Raw genomic sequence first — 19,174 nt, 5'->3', positions numbered from 1 at the left:
GGGAGGAAACAATGAAGGACTAACACAGAGTAAAGAATGTGGGGTATTCCCAAATTCACAGCAAAGTAATGCAGTGTATTACCACGGGATGGATCAGAGGAACTGGCCAAACCTGTAGAGCTGCAATGAATCACAGTTCTCACAAGAAAAACGTACAGGCTGCACCAGCTCAGCAGAACCAAGGAAAGGTTTTATTTTAAATACTATGTTCACCTACTCTAACCAATTTTTACAGATCAGTGAGGCTGTCATTCCATAAGGAACAAAGAGAATGTAAAAGAGAAAAGAAGAATGAACCTAGCTCAAGATACTTCAGTCCAACACCATCCCTATCAAATGCTGGGTGGTTATTTCTCTTTTTATAAGGAAAGCCACAAGAGGAAAAGAGTGAAACCAAAAGGACACGAGAGAGATCACAGTGCTATGGGAATGCACGTTTAGCCAGAAGTACCTGAAGCAGTAAGACTGCTTTTGACTGACAGAAATTAATTATCAATGTGTTAGAACCACTGAGGGAGCTGCTGCAGTTTAGGGTTCCTTTGTATTTGGCATCTCTACTTCATGCACTACAAGGCAGTACAGAACTCAAACATCTGCTCTGGAAGTGACAAAAGCTGTAGGGAAAAATCAAACAGTGTTGCTGCTACAGCAATAACAATTTCAGGTACGTGCCTGGAGATTCCAGCCTGAAAGGGATGTTCAACAAGGAACACACATGAAAACAATCATGGATGCACAAATAAGATGCAGAGAAGGACAAGGATATACAAGCATTAGGACTGCTGTAAACCACTGACATCTAGAGATAGGCAGGAAAAATGCAGAATAAACTGTAACACAAAACTTCATATGCAATAATTCCTAATTTATATTTCACAATCCACATTTAATTAATGCTATTTTTTCCTTTATACATTCCCTTTTGTGGTGCACAAGAACCATGAATGGTTTCCACAGACTTACACAGCAATGGCAGACATCCATCCCACGTGCACAAATCATGTTTGCCTGAAGTATTTACCCCCCAGATTATGCTGCAGATTTCCCATTCTCTAGGCCTTGATTCTATATTACATATTCAAGTTTAGCCACTGCTCTCCACATGGCTCAGGTCACCAAGGCTCAGGCAGTGCCACACAACTGGATGTAGCAGTTGGTATTCTGACAGCCCAGTAGTGAATGAAGTAGTCCCCAGTTTAGCAAGCTACTGTAAATCAGTCTGAATGGCAATCTCCTCCAGAGGCCACCTACATGCTGTTCTGATACAAGCCCAGATCCCAGGAAAGACAGAATTAGATTGTGCAGCTTCTTACCTGCAGCTCCTTTGAGACTCTCTCTAAGTGGTTAGTTATCTTTTTTATTAGGTCACTGTACATCTGCTCCGAGTGCTGCTGGCACACACACTTATACACACAACTGCAGGAACAAACACAGGAACAAACAGTGAACCCACAGCACTTTTCAAAGGAGGGTAACAGACTTCAAAATCATTTGTACAAGTTGCAATTTAGAGAATAATAGAGCTAACTGAGTGACTACTGAAGTTTTAAACACAGTCCTAAGCTCAGAATGAGTTCCAGTAAACTCTTACATCTCTGGAAGCTCAAGGGTGTCCATCCCATTCCCCCTCCCCAACCTCATTTTTACTTACAATGAGCTCTCCTAACAGTGCCATTCAAAACAGCCAGGACAATTCTGTCAACAGCACATTCCTAATTCTGGCTTTTGCCTCTCCTATGTAAATTAAGTGCCCATTAAAATAAGCAGGTTTAATGATTGTATGAATATCCTAGACAAGCAGTCACAGAAGTTGCACCAAAACCCTGATAAGTTTTAAAAGGAAATAGTAAAAGTTCTAAAATTACAGACCAAAGCATGTGACTCCATTCTTTGTTACTTCAATTCTAAGGAAATCCTACACTTTCATAATAAAGAAAGATGCAGGAAAAAAGCAATAAAATTTTAATTCTACATTCCATGGCTTGGCTGTGTTAACTCTGGTGTTCAGTGTTACCTTTGTTTTTTAAGAACATTTTATTGCTCCCATACTGCAACATAACATCTGCAAAATAAGGCTATTTATTGAAAACATATTTACAACCATTGTAAAACAAACACATGTATTACTTTCAGCCAGAGGTTATTAAGGTAGTCATCACCACCAGGACTAACACAAACACTAATCTGTACCAAGCAGCTTTTACTCTTCTTGAGTGCTTTTATTCTTTGAAATCATCTTTTTGAAATCTAGCTGTCAAAAATCAAGAGCTATAGGAAGAGTTCACCTGGGCAAGTCCAAGGCTTGAATTGTGCAGGCTTTTAATGGCCCCTAAAGCTACAAGAGAGCAACACTGTGTCTCTGTAGGGGAACTGTGACTTTCCAGTTCTCCACTGAGAAGGTGGGACAAAGACAGGCAAACTACAAAGATGGCATCAAAGCAGCTGTGGGCTGCTGACATTTTCTAATGCAAGTGACAGGTCAGGCACCAACTTCAAGCCTTCAGAGACCAAGACAATGCTCTCATCCAACAACTGCAACTCTCAAAGTCTTCTGGAGGAAGCTTTTACGAGTGAATTAGCAATAACTCTAAGAAGTTTGTATTTATTGCCTCTGACAGCTTCAAAGACCCCAAAATACAGAACCATGCTATTTCTTAAAAACCAAAAGACACCCCACACCTCTCCCATTACTATATTTAAAAAATAACTGAGTATCTGCCATTTGATATTATTTAAATAATACCAGTCAAAGTTGTCCTTTATCTTTCACATAAAGTCTACCAATAGCAGATTCTATTTTGGGACAAGCAAGTGCAAAAGACATTTTGGTATGATGCTTTTGGTAAGAGCCAATTTAATTTGGATCAAAGAGAGAAACACTGATAAGAAAAGTAGACCGGCTTTTGTGATGTCTCACAAATCAGCCAGCTGGGTAACCACAGCAAATGGCCACGTTTGTTTGCTCCATAACTAACCAAATACAGCCACTTCCACAAGCTGACTGCTTCACTGGCATGTAACAAATTGAATTTTAAAGTACACTTCTGCTTAGAGTTACACACACTCTTGCTGCACCTACTTCTGCAACACATTCTGTAATCAAACAATCTTTGTATGTACATGCAGGGTGTGTTTATATCTTGGGTTTTTTTGTTCACTTCTATTTAGAGGCTCCTTCCCCATTTTAAGATCCTGTTTTCAGTTCCTGATCGTGGGCTGATCCTGTGAATCATCCTCACCCTGCTATTACCCAAAAGAAGTCACCAGCCTGTCAGTTCTGCAGCATAACCAGACACCTCAGGAAAAGGAAGACCCCCGAAGGACATTGGAAGGTAAGCACTAGACAAGAGGGATGAATATCTGATATCTCTAAGTTGTCCTGAGGAACAGAAAACTGCCTGCCCTGCACCTGGGAGCCAGTGGAGGCTGCCAGAAGTACAACCTAAATGTTCACTTTCTCCTCATCTCAAAGTTCCCTTCACATCTCTCTGCCAAGATATCCAACACTTTATAACAGGAAGTGACTGTGCACAGGCAGGCTTTGGACTCAAAGCTGAAAACAGTCATTAATGACACTTTGATACCTTACAGGTAAATTGATCCATAGGAAATATACCTTGGAAGTTTTCTCCTACCTTTCACTGCTGGGGAGTAGAAATCTGCAGTTATCTCTGACCATGGCAAATATAACAGTTTGGGTATCTAATAATGTATTTTGAGTTTGCATTATGGAAACCTTGATTCCTTTACTCAGCACAAAGATGACCAAAAAACCCACTGTATTTTCACCTCAGTTTTACTTTAAAAAAAAAAATATATGCAGCTGTTTGAACCACTTCAAGAAACATCCCATTTTTCAGACTTAAGAACTGGCCTAGTTCTTTAGTCTGTTCTTCTAGTTCTAGAAGCAGAGAGGATCTAAACTCCCAGTCTGCTACAGACTCTCAATAATACTCCAAGCAAGCATCCTTATTAATCTCAATTAAAAACAAAATCAATTTTCCTTCCCTTCTCAACCTATCTTGTCCAGATTGTCAGCCAATCAAAGGAACAGCCTAAAAATATATTAAAAAAAAAATCAATCTTATGATTGGAAGAGGTTGTGTCAGAATAATTACAACCATACATAATTTTTTAAAAGAAAACTGACATGCAAGTTTTCCCAGTAACAGTAAACTATAAAAAATCTTTTGTCTTAGTAATAGTAAAATACATTCAATGGACACCCGTGCTTCTGTACAGTCCTGCACCAGGGGTCCCAGATTTGTCAGGGTTATCTAAGAGAAACCCCAAACCCATTATTTATTCAATAAATAAAACTTCTGAGGAGTAAAAAGGTGACAAGGATGGACTGCAGTTATCTGCAAACCATAACCAGGTGCAGATCTACTCAAGGTATTAAACCACTAATTTTGCACATTTGCTGTATGTCAGAGATGACTTTCAAGACATGTTGGCTTAACTCTTAGTGAAGACTGTTCAAGCTGGGATTTCAAGCTGGGAAAGGATTTTGATTACTTGCACCAAAGCTGTCTCTCTCAATTCAAATGACCCTCTAATTATTTATACACATGATGATATCCAAGTCCTGATAACAGCAGTTCCAAAGGTTTGGAGAGGAAAGAGGAAGTTTATTAAAGTTTTCAAGTGGAACTAAGAGGAAAGACTGAACACTTGCCTTTCTTTTATCTGGTTCCCTAATCCAAAGTTTCCAACCACAGACACAAAGTGGCTCAGAGCAAGTGGGCACGAGACAACAGAGGTGAAAGGCTCTAAGAAGGGCAGTCAGTGACTGAGTTGGCAGCATTATTTCAGAGTGCAACACTGTGCTAAAGAAAACCAACACAGCAGTGCTACTACCTGTGCTGCTGGCAAGGGCCAGTGGCTTTAACAGCACCTTGGCCAGTAAATGCAGCAGCAGCCACCCAGTTTCCATCCTGTTTACCAACACCCTGAATACACCTTTCCATCCTATTTACCAATACCCTGAATATTTGCCAATCCCTACAAGACAAAAATCTCCATTTCAGTAGATCTCTCCAGACACTGCCAGGTCTCTAATACATTTAGCACCTTGGTTTGGAGCAGCAGTGTGATTTGGAAGCAAATCCTCTTTGAAGGAAGGGGTGTTGAGTCTTTGATACATTTCTTAATATACTACACTAGGCAGCTGTGGTGGAGCTCATTGTAATGTTAGTATCCCAAGCACTGATGCATTTTAATTCTTTAGCATTTATTCCTGTTAACATGGGACATCAAGTTCTGTATTTATTATCCATTCATCCCAACCATTTCACAATATTTTATTTCACATAATCTTCCTGCTTTCCTCCTCGAGGATACAAAGTAAGACATATGCATAGGCTGCAAGATAAAACAAACATTTCACTTTAAAGAAGAAATAAAAAAGTAACACAGCACTTAAAATATCTCCTTACCTGTATATTTGTTCATAGGAAATAGGGATGTAGTCACCAGGACTCTGAGTTAAAAGCTGATCTATGGCACTGTCCAACTTTGGCCAATATGTGCTCTTATAGTCTTCAATTGTTATAACATTCATCACTGCAAGAAAAGAGACAAAACCGTATTTAGAAACTTCATCTAAAAGATTAGAAGCAAGTGAATGCTCTGCAATTTCGGATCACACCAAGAAGCTGGCCAAAAAAACTGGGAACAGCTCACTTCCACTAAGAGAACCTCACCTAAAACTCAAGCCCAGGCTTGAATTTGTACCTTTTTATTTACAGAAAATAAAGTAAAATCAGAAAACTTGTCAAATCAGTGCTTGGATATTTCTCTGGGGCTCAAGTAGCAGGAAAAAACAAATTTCTGGGATTTCTACCATGGCAACAACAACATAATAATAATAATTCATTTATTTATGTTAAAAGAATAGTTCAAATTAATAAATTATGCAACTTTGTGGCAGTCCACAAACAAAAATTAGCACAGGGTCCTCACACACAGGAGAACAAGCTTTGGCCAAGACTGGCAGTTTTTTAAATCCTCCTTCCCAGCAGATTTATTAATTTCACAAGTCTCTGGTGGGACCAGCAGATTCCCTGCTCTAAAAGCTGATGCAATTCCCTCTCCCTTCGACTGCAGTCAGGCTTCCAGGCAACTTTTTTGAATCCCTATTACAGTTCCCCTCTAGCAGGCACAGTAATACTCCTTTTCCAGATAAGAATCAACACAGGGAAAACCAGGAGGTGTTTGAATTAGCATTCCCCAGCATTCCCTGATCTTCCTCCTGGCTTCCCAACTGCACCTCCTTGCCCAAGTGACTCAGTGTGCCCTCACAGCCACAGAAGGGGTTCAATCTCTGTCTTTTCAGATATATTAAATGAGCCCTACTAATTCAAAAGAAAGTAGTCACCTAAGAATCCAGAACACTGAAAAATCATTTTTAAGGCTGTTGAGATGTTAACTTTTTTATTTTTTTTTACAGTATGGACAAAGAAAGAAGCTGCAGACAGGAAGGCCTGCCCATTAGACACGCTGCACAGGTAAAGGACAAAACACTTTTATGAACAGCCCTGGGAGACTTGCATAGAAAATACTGATAAATTCACAGTGAATTTCAGATAAATCCCAGAAAAGCTTCACTCATTCAAAAGTCTCTTACAAGTACTATGTAATTCGATTTCCACACTTCAGTTCTGAAACTGAGCCAACCACAATATTTATATAGCTAGAAGTCCAAGACTGCACACTGAACAATCACTATTTTTATTCTTCCAATCCAGAAAACAAATTACTTCAAAATTTTAATAACTGTCACCAGTTAGTGAGGTCTCCTTTTCCTGGCAGTGCTTACACACAAAAAAAGTGAAGGATGGCTTAAAATAGGACCCTCCAACTACAAACTCTGCCAGAACAAGTTCAAGACCAGGAAGGAAGGAATCACACAGATCCTCAGCAAGAAAAGACAGGCTGCATCAGCCTTTTTTTCTTTTTTTTTTTTACTTTTCCATCTTTTTAGGATGCCATGCCTAAATGTTTATCCCTGCATTAGGTACTTGAGATGTAAAAGGAGTTGCTCAACAGCTTCAGTTCCCAAATCACAAGGAAAGATTATTTTCATTTTGTTGAAATTTCGTTGGTTTCTGGGAAGTGATACTGATATTCTGTAACCAAACATGCTAGAATGCACTATTTTATCCAAAGGCAGCAAGTCTGGGGTGGGGGTGGGAGAGAAATCAGCCTGATAAAACAGAAAGGAAGTCAGTATTTTCCAGAGAATAAAAGACTTCACAAGTAAAGCCTGAGCGGCAACTGCTGCTTTTCCATATACAAAAAAAGTTCAAAAGAAAAAGTGTTTAAGTCAAATGCAGCAGTGAAACCATTTAAGTAAAAAAGAATATGCATGAGCTTCCTATCATAACCTAGATATATCAGTATCATAGCCATAACTGAAACACAGCCTGCTCCAAGCTACCGAATTCTTTGATATCAACTTCAATGAAAAGAATGGCAAAAGCCACTAAGATTAAAAAAAACCAACCAAACAAACAGAACCCAAGAGCAGGTATATATCCCCTTGAAATTGATAATAACACTTTACACACAGCTCAAAAGAGATGCTGAAGCAGTAATGGTACAGGATGTGAAGAACAGAACGTTAATTTTAGAACAAAAATAACTGACTTAGATGAGACAAGATGAAAAACTACTCAATACGCTTACTGTGGTCACAGACAAAAAACACCCTTATCTGTAGTTAAAAAGCAAGGGGACAGAGCAGGATGGCTAATCTGACCTACTGCCAAGTGTGCAGACATCAGTCTGACAATTGTCTGTCATTTATTCTGCCAATAAAAACGAAATAAGCAGCTGAGCATCTTTCAGAAGCCGCATTTCACAAAGTGACATATACAAAACTTTTCTGCTTTATTAGCAGCGCACTCTAAAATCCTGAAATATTTTGTTAAAGTGTGCAAACTCTTCAGGCAGATGTCTAAGGCTAATCTGCAGACTGTGGCTAAGTGCTGTCCTTTCTTTCAGCCCTCATGCTCATGTTTACACAGTAGATTTTGCTCTCCCCCCTGCCTGACACATCCCAGCACACATCAGCAAGCTCAGGAGTCTGGCCCGTGGTTGCTTTCAATTCTATTCTATTTTTATAACGTGTTTCTCAGCCTGCAATAAGACTGGTTAGAAAAAGGAACTTTCTCTTCATCAGCCCATTTGCACAGGCAGGAATACACACACTCACTGCACCATGTTATGTGCAGGGAAGGCAAGAGATTTCAGGGATGTGTCAATGCACACAGCCACATGTGCCTGTCCTAAACAGGACAGGCACTAAACTGGTATTAATGATATTTATAACCATCCTTGCCCGAAAAGGATGTAAGAAACAAGCAGAAAATTCCTCACTTTTCACACCAACTGAGTTATGCTGCAATTACTACTACGGAAGAGTTTTTCTTAAAGTATTTAAAGTTCTTACTCTTCTTTTCTCCCTTGTGGCCCTTGAAAAATACTTTTCATAACATTACAGCTTTATAAATCTGTAAACACAACTGAGGCTGATCAACTGTAAATATTTAGTTATAAGTTTAGCACAACACTGAAGATTTTCTTAAGTTGCTTTAACTAGAAGGAAAGCTATTACACGAACTATGCACTATTCTATCTGATTTTAGCTCTCAGTCTCACCACAATATCAAGGAAGGTGAACTGGATTTGACCCTTTGGAAGACATGAAGGATGACCTGTCCAAGACAGCCTCTGCATCATGAAGCAAGCAAGGCACAAGTCCTTGCTCATTCACCTGCAGAACTTCCTCGTGCAGCAGAGAACAGACAAGGTTCCCATCAAGCCTAAGACTGACAATCAGCTTCTCTACCCTCTGCCACAACCGAGACAGAGCAGCAGCAGGGGATTCAGCACATGCATCGTACATTTACATCCAAAGTGACCCTTCTCCTTTTTTCTACACATGAAAATTAAACAGAGGATATTAAGGGATCCTCTGTCAGAGGCAGGATGAGAACAGGAAGCATCCCAACTCAAATCCTGTACTTCCTCAGTCAATACTACTTCGCTAGACTTGTCCTGTTCACTTACGTCTCATCACAACTATCCAAAACACAAAATTCTAACCAACATAAATTTGACAACTCTGTACTGTGCAAGAGAATTATTTTCCTTTAAAACAATACTTAACATCAGTGAGATACTGTGTTGGGATACCAATGCTGGAGAAGAGACGACAAGAACTCCAAAACCACACCCTAAGCAAAATCATGCTCTGCAGCTTCTTCTACCCCTCAGACACAAACTGTGGATTAGCTGGAAAGTCACCTTCCCATTTGGGTGGAGATCCAGCTTGAAAACCCTTTTCATTCTGAAACAGAAGGAAAAACTAAGATTCTGAATTTCTGGACTGGGAATTCAAGAGCCTGGGTCAGCGAGGCTGAGTGACATTTCAGTGCAACGCTCTCAGGTGTTCAGAAGCCACCCCAAGTACCTGGAGCCTGACAAGCAAGGCACACACAGTGCCAGGGAGCTCACAGAGTCTGGGAGCCCCAGCTTCAAAGCAGTCAGGCTTGGCCATGTGCCCAGAGCCACGAGAGCCAGGCTGCCAGAGGAGCAGGGATCCAGAAGCCTGAACTTCAGGCTCCTGATCAGCCCGACAGGTGAGCGAGCACTGGGGAAAGCAGGCAGGACAAAGGAAGAGAATTGTGCTCCCCAGCAAAGTTTTATCACGGCAATTACACAGTTAGGAATAATTCTAACTACCCAAATCCAAGCTTTCCAATAGTCCCTTAGAAAACAGGGCCTATTTTGCCCACAGGGGTGACTTATGGAAAGAAAAGCAGAACTGAAACATACAGCAAAAAAATCTTCCTTTCCCTCAACCTTAGCTCAGCAAAGCAATGGAAAAGTTTGCCATTCCTACTAAAAGCTACATGCAAAGGATGTTTAGGAACCCTGTCCCTGGAGGTGTCCAAGGCCAGGCTGGATGGAGCTCCAAGCAACCAGTGGAAGGTGTTCCTGTCCACGGCAGGGGGTTGGATGCAGATGAACTTCAAGGTCCCCTTCCAACCCAAACCAGTCTGTGATTCTATTCTGGGGGGTGTAAATTAACACTCAGTTGTTCTCACCAGGCCTATACAGACCGATTTTAGCTCTCAGTCCCAACAAAGTCTCAAGGAAGGTGAACTGGATTTGGTCCCTTTGAAGGACACGACAGACAACCTGTCCAAGACAACCTCTGCATCGTGAAGCAAGCGAGGCACGAGTCCTTGCTCACCAGGGCAGAACAGCCCTTCCACGGGCTCTGCACACAAACAGGTCTCCAATTCACCTCGGGGTTTTTCAGACAGAAAGAAAAAACTTCGGGAAAAGCAAAGAAAGAGAAAAAGCTTCAGGAAAAGCAACAGTGCCAAACCCTGCCCAGCTCTACCGTGACAGCAAGGCAGGAGAAGTTGGGGTGCGCGCAAGAAACGTTATTTTCTCCTTCCAAGGCGCCTTAACCCATCTGATTTGGCTCGGAGAAGGCTCTGGGGGCGAGACCCGCGCAGGGGTGGGGCAGAGCCGGGGCAGCGGGGCAGAGGGGCAGCGGCCGCGGGGCACTCACGGAACTTGGACGTGGAGGCGCTGATGTTGATGGCGGCGATGGCCCCGGCCGCGCCCGCCCTGCCGGCCGTGCCCGCCGGCTCGCAGCCCCGCAGCCCCCCGCCGTTGTGCTCGGGCCCCGCGGGGCGCGGCGGCCCCGCCGCCGGCGGCAGCAGCCGCTCCTCCAGCAGGTACCGCCCGTAGACGCCCGCGCCCCAGTTGTTGTGGTTCTGGTCGTCCATCATGGCCTCGCCGCCGTCCTCCTCTTCCTCCTCCTCCTTCATGCCGTCCTCCTTCATGCCGTCCTCGTCCATGGCGGGGGCGGGGTCAGCGCCCGCCGCCCATGCCCGTCCCCGCGGCCGCCGCCTCAGCCCCGCCGGGCTCGGCCCGGGCCCCAGCCCAGCTCCGGCCGCGCCGCGCGACACTTCGCGGCCCGCGGAACACGGCGGGAGCGCCGCGCGGCACCGCCGCGGGGCACGCTGGGGGATGTAGTCCGCCGGGGCGGGGCGATGGAGGGGGCGGGGCGAGGGAGGAGGCGCGGCCGGAGCGGGGTCCGTCCCCGCCTCCTCCCCGCGGGGGGTTCGCGTTTTCCCGGTTCCTCGACGCCGGGGAGTTTTCCCCGGGGGATTTTCCCTGGAGCGCGGCCGCCCCGGCAGGGCCCGCGCTCCGCTCCGCGCTCCGCGCTCCGCCCTCTGCCCCGACCGGAGCGCTGGGCCCCGGGCCGACAGCGCCCCCTGGCGGCGCCCGGCGGAGGCCAAAGGCACCGCTGGAAAAGGGATTAAATGTGGATCGGGATCTTACACCGCCCTTCCCGCTCTTCGTGAGCAACCCGGGGCAGTGCGAGGTGTCCCTGCCTTGGCTGGATGTTGGAACCAAACGGTCTTTAAGGTCCCTTGCAGCCCAAGCCGTTCTGTGAAGTGCCCGCACACGCAGCTGCTCCCTTACGGTGTTTCCATTCCCCTGTTAAACAGGGGGAAAAACCTGCACCGATAATGTACGAACACACTCATCCTGCAATAAACAATGGAACGCTTAAAAAGTGTTTTTTAATATACTCTTCGTCAGGAACTGTGCTGATAGGACAAGGAGTGATGGGTACAAACTGAAATGGGTTAGGTGTTAGGAAGGTTAGATATTAGGTTAGATATCGGGCAGAAATTCTTTACTGTGAGGGTGGTGAGACACTGGCACAGGTCACCCAAGGAGGCCGTGGATGCCCCATCCCTGGAAGTGTTCAAGGTTGGATGGGACTCTGAGCAACTTGGTCTAGTGGAAGGTGTCCCTGTCGTGGCAGGGATTGGGAATAAATGATCTCTCAGGTCCTTTCCAACCCCTTAACATTCTATGATTCCATGATAATATTGTCCAGTTGTCTTCAATTTATACTTACTTCGGGTGTTATCTTCATTTGCACCTGGGTGCTACGATAGAAGAACGGAAATGAGTGGTGGGTTTTTACTGAAAATAAATTTCCGCTGTGTGGGGTTTTTTGCTCTTTCTTGGTAAGCAAACAAAAAACAGAACAAAAAAAAAGTGAAAATGTGGATAAAATCAGAGGTGGCTTCTTTCCAAAATGTCTCATAAAAAGTGAAAAGCATGTCATTTGTTTTCCAAGTTGAAACACCAACACCATGTATTTTAGCATGAAACAAAATTGTCCTGGTTTATACAAGCAGAAGAAGCCACTGATTTCTCAGCACTGTGGAACTGTCTCGAGTTGCTTTGATAAAGACAAGTGACTAAAACAGTTTGTCCCTATTGCACGGGGGTTTTTCATACATATTTTAACTGAACAGCGTTTTTCTTAGATGTGAAGATCACACTGTGAACATCAGTGGTCTGTTCAAACCAATAGAGAGTCTTCTCCATTTTCCATCTGGGTAAACACCAGTGAGTCACAGTTTTGTCTCAAGAGTCCAGGAGCTGATTTGGCACATCACTCATGGATCTCAGATTGTGGGCTCAGCATATTCAACACACCTGCTTTGGCTGTTGATTTATTTCTATCTACACCTTAACCACAGCTAGAAAAAGAACAGACAGGACATTTTTGCTCACTTCTGCTGCACCTTTGCATTTACTGAGTGGGATGTGCAACATAATGCAAGTGTCAGTAGAGTCATCTATAATGGATATTAAACTTGGAAAGCTAAAGCAGCAAAACAATTTTTAGCTAAGTAAGTGTTGGGATTCTCTGATAATCACAAAGAAATAAAGTTTGTGTGACTTCACTGCTCCAAGAAAGAAATGTTTTTGTTCTCAACACTCAGAGCAACTCCACTGTACCCTCCTGCTCACCTGCTCCCACTCAGACTGTTTGCCAGTATTTAAAACCACTGTGACCTGAGGAGGAATCAGAAACTTACCTTTATCAGCATAGATTTATCTTTGTTTTACTAATTTCAAAAGTGCTTATGTGAACATCTAAGACCAGTGGAAAAGTAAGACAAACCCAGCATTTCTCAGTTCTAGAATTCTAGAACTTCTTCTTTTCTGTTTCATATTCTCCTGTTGCACAGACCTATTTTTGTTACCATCTCTGTAATTTGCTGACCTGCTGAGGTCTCTGGTTTGGGTTGGGGTTTTTTTTGTTTGGGTTTTTTTTTTCCCCACGATCTTTAAAGGTATGTTGCCTTTCTAATCCCCTTTCACAACATTCCTTGCACTGTGACTGCACACACTGCACTTCCTTGTGGCAGGAATCCAAAAAAGCTTAGGAAATACTTCACCAGGCATTTCTGCAGAGTCTCCTCCGTTGCCTTGTGCAACAACAAGCCAGCTCATCTTAACAAATCAAACAAGCATCTCTTTCTTGCCTCCCATAAGGCAAATGACAAGCTGCAACAGTCATTTCTGGCTCATGCTATTTAAAATATGACTGCACGCTGATAAAGGCACTATCAAACGGTTCATCATTGAAGCAGCACTTGTCTTTGCAGGCACTGTGGAGACTTCTCAGCATTGTTTCCTTTTTTCCTCGTCAGCATGTGAAAATTTGACTCAGGCTTTAAATACTGCTTTGGCAAAATTACATTTTGCAATAGCAGAACTATAATTATTTCCACTATTAGCTGAGAATACCACTTAAAAATGCACTTCTGACAAGACCTGAGGATCCTCACGTCTCCATAACGTCCCCGGAGATTTGAGACTTGTCTCTATTGTAAGTAGCTCGTCTGCAGACTGGAGCAATTCCAGCAACAAAGTAACATGCAGATGTCACACTTTCATTTCAGTCTCCTGGATCTGTAGGTAATTACCCACACAAGCATCCGAAGCGTTTGTTATGTCTTCATCTTTTATTTTTTATTTTTTCTTTGGTGCAGCACTTTTGATAACCAGGTCACAGCCACGAACTTTGCTACAAATTAAAAGGGAAGATCAAGATTTCCTAATATTCCCCATCCATGGAAAGTGTGAGCCACTAAAGACATATTTTCTACACAGAAATTTACAGAAATGAGACTGCAAGGAAGCTTTTCCTTCTGGGTTCTCAAGAAGCAGGCTGTGACACTTGATTCTGCTGGATGTCATTTCAACTTCACGTGAACATTTGTATCTATCAGACAAGGGGATTTTGTTTTTCTCACACATTTGTGTTTATAAAGTAGAATTATTGGGTATTATTAGTGCAGCTGTTTCTGCACTCTGTGTCCCGGCTGGGTGTATGTAAGTAGCAGATAAATGATATACGAGGCATGTTGGTAAAAGACATACATAACATGTTTGGGTTTATTTCCTGCTATTGGTAATAAACATTATGGCACGGATACAATTCTTATTTCAAAACAGACCATTTTTCCATATTTCCCAAGCGCCCAGTCCATTGAAGTCAGCAGGAAAGCTTTCATTGATTTCAATGGGATTTCAATCAAGCCCTAGCACAGCACGTAAAACGCTTTGCAGATTTATAGCCCCGCTTCTAAACACCAAATAAAATAATTCCAACAAGAAAGAAATATGAATGCTAAGCAGAGCCTTAAATAGCAGTCTGTCAGGAGGAGCATGAAACACAGCTCTTTCAATGGCAAATCAGACAGCCCCTTGCAGAGTGCTGGCAGAGAGCAGATAAACCAAAGAGGAGGCTTAGGTGCTTATTATTTTGGAGACACATTTTGACAATCGATGACTTGCTCGAGCACAGAGAACCCATAGTCCCTCTGCAGCCTGGCAGTTTGTGACATACCCCTTCCAACAGAAATTACCACTTAGGGCAAAATGGTTAGTGTAAAATTTTCTTGAAAATGTGCCAGTGGTGTGGAGAGACCACCCTTAGTGTTTCTTGGCTATATACACTCTGCAAACACAGACTGTATACAGTGTGTCTCATTATATTCTGATGTCTGGGTTGGTCTCCCCCTAGGAAAAATTAAAAAAAAAAAAAAAAGGAAAACAAAAAATCCCAAATAAAAAGTACCACATCTTATGTGATAATTCCTTGGGAAAAAAATTCTGTTAATGCATTTTACCAGCTGTATTGATTTCTGAGAGTTCAGAAGAAGGTGTCACAGCACAGGCAGAAACCAGCTGCCTGAAAAGGAACAATCCCTGCCGTCCTCCACGGGGAGAAGCTCTACTTGGAACAAAGGAAATCCCAACTAACCCCCCACCAAGACAGCAGGAGTGTCTCTGTGCTGGGTGCCAGCACAGTGCCTTTGGTGCAGAGGAGAAGCACAGAGCTGCCACCCAGGCAGGGAGCAGCAGGGTAAGTGTGAGCTGCTGATCAAAGCACAGGCACTCCAGGGATGTCTGTCCTGGGCTGGACATACAGCTGCTTTGCAGGGCACAACAAAACACACAGTCAAAAATACAAAAAACCCCACAAAAATACAAAAAATGCAAAAATACAGACTCAAATCAGATCATATTCTCCTGAAATGAACAGAAGAGTCACACCACAGGCTGCTCTGTGCTACCCCAGGATGCATATGTAGCTCAATAATTCACATTTAGGGTAAATAGGAAAGTTTTACATGAGGTTCAAGTGCACCCCTGCTTCTGTCCTGCAGTGAGGCTGTGTTCCTCCCCCCCAGCCTTACAAACAGAACAGGACCCAGAACTGTGTGAAGCTGTTTAAAATGAACATATATTTTCAAACCAGCTCCCCTTCCTCTGCCTGGACTCCATCACCAGTGAGGCATTAAGAGCACGGTGACCACAGCAGTATATCCACTGAAATTTTTCCAGCTTCCCCATTAGTGGTCACATTCCCACCATCATCTGTGCCTGGTGTGAGGGCCCTGAGTGCAGTAATTTGCTATAATTAACATGACCAGCCTCACCTAGGTGCCCATAAAACTTGTGGCCTTTTGTCCACAGGCTCTATTTAAGCCCAGAGCTTAAGGTTCACTCCATACCTGCCCTGTGTTGTGCATGTCCCATCACCTTTCTCTACCAAGTCCTGACACGTTCCTCCCTCATAAATTATTAAACAGGATTATCTCAAGGTCTGTGTCACTCAGTTCCTGCCTATGAGAACAACTCAGAATTTGGCCCATGGGAACAGACAGGTGAGACAGCCCTGCAGAGCCACCTTCCCTGGACCAGGTGCTCTGGATGCTCTGTCTCATCAGCCAGGCACACAAAGCAATGCCCCAACCAAGCCCTGAGGGCAGCAGGGGGGGTGGGATGTGTATCCTCTAACACAGGACACGTATTTTGCTCGTTTGGGTTTGGTTTAACAGCACAAAGCACAATTCTTTTAGCATATTTGTACTACAAGCATTTTTGTGGCATGTGATAGGGGTTAATCCTTCTAACTACGGGCATGACCAGACTATTCTGTCCCATAAGCCAATATCAAAAGGAGCTCACGTTAAATAATAAAATATATTGCCTGGTGTTCATTGGTAACCTCATTTTGGCTGTTTTCTGGGCCTTTGGTCAGCCAGTCTCATGTATCTGGACAACACTGGGCCAGCAAGAGCAACAGAAAGGAGTCTTTGAAACTGTGTTCAGCACTTTACAAAACCTCCAGCCTGCCTCCAGCACAGGTGAAGAATCTGGAGGGTGATCTATCAGTGCTTCTGCACTACAAGATCAGAAGAAAATCGAAGACAATTCCCTACCACCAGGGAAAGCTCCAGGCATCTGGAAGTCCAGGATGCACACAGCCAGCCAGCCACGGTCTCTGCTGAAGCGTGCACCACCTCTTGTGTGCAGCTACAATACAAGGCAGGTTTTGGCCACATCTGAGCTCCCCGTGGCAGTTAATCCCACGCTGGAAGGTCCCGTGTGTTTGGCTATTGAGTGACACCACTGAAGGTGACACTCAGCTCACCTCAGCTGGCATTGGCGTGGTCTCAGTAGGGGCCAGAGTGGGTACATTGTTCTGACTCCCCAGTGGCTTTAGGTTCTTTTGGAGGGGCCCGATGCATTTAATGCAGCAAAGGGCTGCAGAGGCTGTTTCCCCAGTGCTGCTGTTGCAGCCCATCACCAGCTGCCAGCCCACTCCCCTGGGAGCACAGGGCTGGGCAGGCCATGGGCACACCCAGCCACACGTGCTCACAGGGCAGCGCTTGGGCACAAACACAGAAGCCCTGGTTTTATTAGTGCAGAAGGAAGAAGCAAACCAGCATGTAAATTTTTTGCTGTTTCATCATGTTTTCTCATTTGACTTGCTCCATTATCTCCTGGTAATCTGCTGCCGAGCCTCCGCCTCCGCTCGGCTGTGCAGCCTCTTGAAAGCTCTCTAAAAGCGCCCCATTTATCAAACAACTGCTCCTTGACTGAAAGGAAGAAGGAAACTCTAGACTTCTCAGAGCAGATTTTGGTTTCTTTATCATTAAGTATTTAATTTCTTTCTCAGAATGTACTCAGAGAGTATGTGAGAGTCCACGAAAACGTTGGTTCCAGTAAAATAAGGGTACATGCATTAAGCAACATTTTCAGAGAATCTGCCAAAGCCTTTGTGCTTTAATCTTAAACTCAGGTGTCCCTTTCCACTTGTTTGGCTGAGAATGCAAATATAAAGGTGTGTTGGGTATAAAAGCACAAGAACTTTAGTAATTAAAAAAAAAACCAACAAAAAACCAAACAAAATGAAAAGTATTTTGCTATTAACTGATGCCAGTAGGATTCTCTCAGTAGTGAGGAACGTTTTTTAAAGGGATGTTAGCAATATACTCAGGTATAAAATTTAGAAAATATTTGGGAGTTTTTCATAATAGAATGAATAGAGTGAAAGCTTTCATTCCTCCTGGACTTTCCACGAGTAAGTTTACCAGCAGCATTGTGCAGGTAACTGAGAGCCATCGAGGTAACAAAACATTCTGGTTCTATTTTTCCATAATGAAAAGGAAAACCTCAACATAAGCAGCAACGGGCAGATCACCCTGCAGAGCCAACTGCAATTGGCCTAGAGGTGGAGCCAGTCATCTGCAGGGCTGAACACAGAGGAACAACGTTTTTTGAGCAATAATGCAGGAAAACTGAAAAACAGTAATAATGTAAGTCATGTGTGTCTGACACATCCTCGCCAGCTGTGAGCAGCAGGTTACTGCAAGGTTTAGAATATATTTGTGATAAGCCACAGGAGAATTTTTCAGGGGAAAATCTGGGAAGGAAGAATCATTGCACAAAAGAAAATCATCTATAAAGGGGAAGAGAACAAGTAGCACCTCTCTTACAGAGCAATGCTTTGCTGCCCTACCATACAGAGCCCTGATCACTGTCTTGCACTATGTTTCTATGTGTTGAGCAGCAACTCTCTTGCTGTTTCAAAAATAGGTCTTTCTAGCACTATTTAATCAGGTAGTAGGAAAGCTTTCTCCACCACATCTTTCATTGGCTTTCACACCTAAGACATTCTGGAAAATAATTTGCACAGCACTTACCTGGGCTGGCGTGAGCTGCCAGCATGTGGGGACAGCAGAGTGGGCGCCCAGCCTTTGTTTTGTGCTGGATATTGGATATCGACTTCCTCATTCTTTGTATTTTCTCAGAAAATGGAAAGATAGCATCCACAGTTCCTCCTGCTGGAAGATAATGCATGAATTCATCATGCCTCGAGTTTTAAAGTGGATCATTGTGTTTCCAAGGCTACAAGAGGGGAAATACTGTCCATTAAAACTCCTTTCCCCCCACAAGCTGTCACGGTGGGGAGGGCTTTAATGAGATTCTGTCACACGGTTTCTTCACCTGCTTTTGATTCAATACTCAAAGGAAGGTCCACCCACGTGTTCTGCAGGACTTGGTGCCACTTCCCACTTTCTGTTCTGCATTGTCAAGGTGTCCAGAAGTTGACACCTGCTTTGGTTCAGTCCAAAATCTCAGCTGGCCGAACTAACGCCCCCTCTGTAAAATATTTTATGATGAAAGGAATTACACAAATGCAAGAGGTTTTAGAGATAAAGTTAAGCACAGAAATAACAAATGCAAGAGATTTTTAAGTGTTGTTATTGGAGGGCCAAAGGCACAGAGATACCAACCTCTAGCCCTCATGATTACTGCTCTTCCCAGCACAGCAAGTGGCCTTATCTTAATCAAACTTCACAATCAGCACTCCAGCCTCATCCTCTTCAGTCTGCCCAGATTTTTGGCATCATTCACCACCCACAATCTTGTCTTGCTTGACTTCACTGCTCAGTACTCTCTAATTTTCTTC

General features: G+C 43.6%; 1 protein-coding gene across 3 annotated transcripts in view; it reads right to left on the bottom strand.

Moving 5' to 3' along the window:
- The window catches only part of CACUL1 (CDK2 associated cullin domain 1), a 46,288-nt gene extending 35,324 nt beyond the window's left edge, over positions 1 to 10,964 (bottom strand). For all 3 annotated transcript variants that reach the window (XR_003537619.1, XM_027705665.1, XM_027705666.1), the window contains exons 1-3: positions 10,592 to 10,964; positions 5,439 to 5,565; positions 1,314 to 1,416 (exon numbers count right to left, since the gene is read on the bottom strand). Coding sequence is in view for 2 of the 3 variants with exons in the window: in XM_027705665.1 (XP_027561466.1) it covers positions 1,314 to 1,416; positions 5,439 to 5,565; positions 10,592 to 10,883 (522 nt within the window). In the remaining variant the exon portion in view is untranslated. The remainder of the gene's footprint in view (positions 1 to 1,313; positions 1,417 to 5,438; positions 5,566 to 10,591) is intronic.
- Between the last annotated feature and the right edge of the window lie 8,210 nt (positions 10,965 to 19,174).

The sequence above is a fragment of the Neopelma chrysocephalum genome, unplaced genomic scaffold (genome assembly GCF_003984885.1).
Source record: "Neopelma chrysocephalum unplaced genomic scaffold, ASM398488v2 Primary Assembly neopelma1_347, whole genome shotgun sequence".
Classification (NCBI taxonomy): Eukaryota; Metazoa; Chordata; class Aves; order Passeriformes; family Pipridae; genus Neopelma; species Neopelma chrysocephalum.
Note: the sequence above shows the minus strand (reverse complement) of the source record. Positions and strands in the feature narration are given on the sequence as shown.